General features: G+C 44.4%; 1 protein-coding gene across 1 annotated transcript in view; it reads left to right on the top strand.

Moving 5' to 3' along the window:
* BLM (BLM RecQ like helicase) overlaps positions 1-4,694 on the top strand; it is an 82,918-nt gene that overhangs the window by 74,366 nt on the left and 3,858 nt on the right. Inside the window, exons 19-20 of the mRNA XM_027773563.1 lie at positions 1-97; positions 3,962-4,163. The exon at positions 1-97 is cut by the window's left edge and continues 40 nt beyond it. Coding sequence (XP_027629364.1) covers positions 1-97; positions 3,962-4,163 — 299 coding nt within the window. The remainder of the gene's footprint in view (positions 98-3,961; positions 4,164-4,694) is intronic.

Below are 4,694 nucleotides of genomic sequence, written 5' to 3'. Positions count from 1 at the left end.
TTGCTTCAAATTGATGGAGTTACTGAAGATAAACTGGAAAAATATGGTGCAGAAGTGATTCCAATATTACAGAAATACTCAGAGTGGACATTGCCAGGTTCAGTATACAGCCAAATGTGTTTTTTCCAAAAGCCTGTTGTAGTGTTAAGTGATACATCTCACTGAATTAGAATTATGTAGCTTCTGGGTTGTATTAAAGTTGCCTACCCTTGTCAAACTCTCATCAGAGCAACCCCTAGTGGAGTGCCCAGTGCCTCTGAGAGGATACTAGTACTTGAGCCCTGGGGATGCCGGTACTGAACTGTGAAGAACACCCGAAGCGGGACCTTTGGGCCTAGGGGTTTCTGCTGCTTGTAAAACCAGTGCTCAAGAAATCAGGAGCCCTTGGTGCCAGTTCCAGATCTGCCACCATCTCTTTCCGTGTGATCCTTGGCAGGCCACCAATAACCTCTTTGTGCTTTGGTTTCCTTATCTGAGGAAGGAACATGCTATCTTACAAGCATGTCTAAAGATAAAATTTAAGAGTAGAGTTTAAATGTTTTGGAAAAATGAACATATAATTGGGATGCTATGGTTATTAGTCATTGAAAGAACCTGCCCACATGAATGCATCATTAGCGGATGTTTCCAAAGGTCACATCAGCCCTGTCCTGTAGCACCTGTGATAGTGAGCTACAGAAAGCATTGACTAAGAGAAAACTGAGAACAAAGAAATATTTTGTTGTAGGTGATGTTAACAGTGCAGAAGAGACCAGCAGGTGGCATAGTGGTTAAAGTGCTGGACTCCCACATGACCCACTGCAGTTCAGGTCTCAACCCAGCAGCTTAAAAATCACGCCAGGCACATGTGTGTGCACGCCCAAAATCCCAAGAGGAGACTGGAGGAGAAGGGATTGCAGCATAACCATCTCCCAACGGGTGATTTCCCACATTCCCTGTCACGGTCTCTCTCTCTGCTACCTACTCTATAGCAAAAAAAATCAAGAAAAGGGACCAGCAGATGGCATAATGGTTATGTCGATGGACTCCCATGTAGTCTACCATGGTTTGCGTCCTGGACCCTGGTACTTAAAACTCATGCTGGGCGCGTGTGCCCAAAATACCAAGAGGAGAATGGAGGAGGAGGGGTTGGCCCCATGACCTAGTGGTTAAGAGAGCTTGGATCACATGTGATCAACCACACATTTCAAATCCTGGCCCCAGAGACTTGAACACATACCAAGATCATGTGCATGTGTTTCCAAAATCTCCACAGGAGAGATAAAGGAGAGGGTATTACAGTGTGACCACTCCCCATTGTGAGGGTGCTTTCTCTCCCTCTCTCCTTCTCTGTCTTCTCTGTTTCTTTGTCTCTCTGGAGAGCACACGCACACTCTTAACAAGTTTAAAAAAAAAAAAGAGTGCAGAAGTCTTCTGCCCTCTGCTGACATATTGCCATGTGGAAAACACAGTAGACCAGCCAAGGTCAGTGTTTTCCTGAAAGCCAATAGAAATGGTGAACAGGATGAAAATGAGTGGGCATGTGTGTTAAGTTCTCTCTCCTCACAGTTGTTTTTGATCTATTAACAAAGTGCTAACAGGCCAACAGATGGTGTTGCAGTTACATCACTGGGCTCCCACATGGCTGTCCACAGTTCAAGTCCTAGGCCCGATGGCTTAAAAATCACACTGGACACATGTGCTTGTGTGCCCAAGATCCTGGGAAGAGAAGGAAAGAGAAGAGATGGCAAAGTGGCCATCTCCCCTGGGGAGTGATTACTCAGTTTCCCTCTCTCTCTCTCTCTCTCTCTCTCCTTCTCTCCCTCTTCCTTCCACACCCTAAGGCAAAAAAAAAACAACTGTCATTAATTCTTCTATATGGTGCTTACTTTATTAGGAGCCTTGCTCTGAACACATTTGCCAATTTCTTGGCGGGAACTTGAAGTCCAGTTAGTATAGTAACTTGTCTGGAAGGGGCCTTTGCCTGCATGAGATAAGACTACTCTGTGAAAACAAGCCCCACAGGGTGAGGACAATTACTCCTACCGATCGAGAGCCTTGGGTGCAGACACTGTGCCAAGAGCTTTGCCTATTTTATTATATCATCTCATCCTTGCAACACTTTACTGTTGAGGAGAGTGTGGCTTTTCCATTTTCTTAGAGTCACAGAGCTTTTGGCATTTGAGCCGCTCTCCCTGCCTGTGTGACCCGGGGTTGGAACGCACCACAGTGGAAACCTGTGCCCTTTATACTGTTCCTGCCAGGCAGTAGGGTGGTCTGTAGAGTAAGTCAGACCATCAGGGCAGTGAAAATCATGTGACCACCCTATAGGGAGAGTTTATGCATTTGGTCCCTTGGCATGCAAATACCTAGGGAACTGGTCATCATCTTTGCAAATGTGTGCTTCTGTACAGACCCATGTCCTGCATAATGCATGAAACAGTCACAACCATTACTAAAAAACCTGTTTTTTTTTTCTTTAACCTATGAAGATTGAAATATGTTCTAGAATTTTCTAATTCTCATTCACTAAGAACCTGTTGTGCCAAATGAAGTACAGAACATAGTTTGTTTCCCTTATAATGGACTTCTTTCCTTTTTTTTAAAGAATTATTTTATTTGGGACTAGCAGTTGGCGTAATGGCTATGTCACTGGACTCCCATGTAGTTAACTGCGATTCGAGTCCTGGACCCAGAGGCTTAAACATGCTGGGTGCGTGTGCATGCATGCCCAAGATCCCGAGAGGAGAAGGGATTGTGGCATGTCCATCCCCCGGAGGGTTATTTCTTGCTTTCTGTCTCTGTCTCTCTTTCTGGTGAGCACACACACCCTATAGCAAAAACCTCTCCAAAACAAAAAATATATATTTTATTTAACATTTATTTATGTGTTTGTTCATTTATTTATTTAAATTTGACCAGAGAGGGACAGAGCGAGAAAGTGAAAGAGGGAAAGTGAGAAAGCAAGCCTCCAGGTCCAGGACTCAAACCACTGTCAGCCATGTGGGAGTCTAGCTTCCTTAACCACCATACCAGCTGCCAGCCCCAAGGGCTTATTTATTTCAACACATTTAAAATGTAAGTAAGGGCCAACCAATGGCGTGGCTAAGGCAGCTGGGTCTCACATGACTGACTGCGTGGCTCAAGTCCTGGACGCAGCAGCTTGAGAAACATACCTGGTACTTGTGCATTCATGCCCAAAATCCCAAAAGGAGGAAGAGATGGAGGAGAACTATTTGCAGTGTGACCATTCCCCACAGGGAATGATGCTTTCTCACTTTACCTCTCCCTGTCTCTCTTCAATGAGTCCACACGCCCTCTAGCAAGTTTTAAAAAAATAATAAGTAAAATTGCCTGATACATATGTCACTTGATGTTTTTCAAATTGCTTACTAGCATTAGCTACTCAGTCAATCATAGGGACACAGACTGTGCACAACAGAGCTTGAGCTAAACCTGGTATCTCTAGCTAAGTTAAAGACTGTCACAGTTTTTTTTTTTCAATGAATTCTGATTCCCTTTCATTGAAAAGAAATTGCCAGCGAACATTTTGGGGCTTTGTGAAATAAGAACTGTGGTCTCTTGGGACCAGCAGATGAAGTAATGGTTACGTCACTGAATTCCCACATATTTGACCATGGTTCAAGTCCTGGACCTGGCAGCTTAAAACTCATGCTGGGCATGTGTGCCTGCATGCCCAAGATCCCGACAGGAGATTGGAGAAGGGATTGTGACAATGTCATCCCCATTGGGAGGTGATTTCTTACTTTCTGTCTCTTTATCTCATTCTATCTCTTGGGTGAGCACACATGCCCTATAGCAAAAATCTCTTAAAAAAAAAAAAAAGAACTGTGGTCCAGATTGTTGAGTCTGTATAATGGGAGGGCACAGGAAAGCAACTCGGTCTTGGCTGCACAGGGTATGTGCCTTTGTATGGACCAGCCTGGTGTCATCTGCGCATGTCTGTGTTTTCCATTTGTAGCTGAGGATAGTTCCCCACGAGGAAGCCTGTGCAGCAACAGAAGCACGGGAAGAGATGCCCCTACAGAGCTCGATGAGGAAGCACCCATATCTTCTCACTACTTTGCAAGTAAAACCAGAAACGAAAGAAAAAGGAAAAGGATGTCAGCCTCCCAGAGGCCTAAGAGGAGGAAAACTGGTTACAGTGGTTCCAAGGCAAAGGGGTATGTTCTGTGATGTCTTTTGCAGTGTAGCTTTACGAGGGAGAAAAGAGCAAAACCATAACTGCATTGGTTTGCTTTGAAGCACTTATTAAAATAAGCCAGTATTCAGTTTGCCTCTCTAGTTAATGGAGTGATGATTAAGGTCTGATCCCAAACAAAAACATTGCTTCAGATTTTCAAAATATTACTTCTTCCTTAAGTTGACTCTGACTAAACTTTTCTACTTTGCAAAAATATCTCTTTACCTTAGAAATTGGTGGGGAGGGGAAGGACCAGCAGTTGGCATAATGACTGTGTTGCTGGATTCCCATGTAGTCGACCGTAGTTCAAGACCCAGACCCAATGGCTTAAACTCACACTGGGCACATGTGTGTGCATGCCCAAGATCCCGAGAGGAGAATGGAGGAGAAGGGATTGTGGCATGGCCATCCCTCCTAGAGGGTGATTTCTCACTTTCTGTCTCTGTGTCTCTCTCTGTCTTCCTGGCGAGCGCATGCGCCCTATAGCAAAAATCCTCTCAAAAAAAAAAAA

The sequence above is a fragment of the Tupaia chinensis genome, unplaced genomic scaffold, assembly GCF_000334495.1.
Source record: "Tupaia chinensis unplaced genomic scaffold, TupChi_1.0 Scaffold000359_1, whole genome shotgun sequence".
NCBI classification, from domain to species: Eukaryota; Metazoa; Chordata; class Mammalia; order Scandentia; family Tupaiidae; genus Tupaia; species Tupaia belangeri.
The sequence above is the reverse complement of the archived record's forward strand: the minus strand, read 5'-3'. Positions and strand labels throughout refer to the sequence as shown.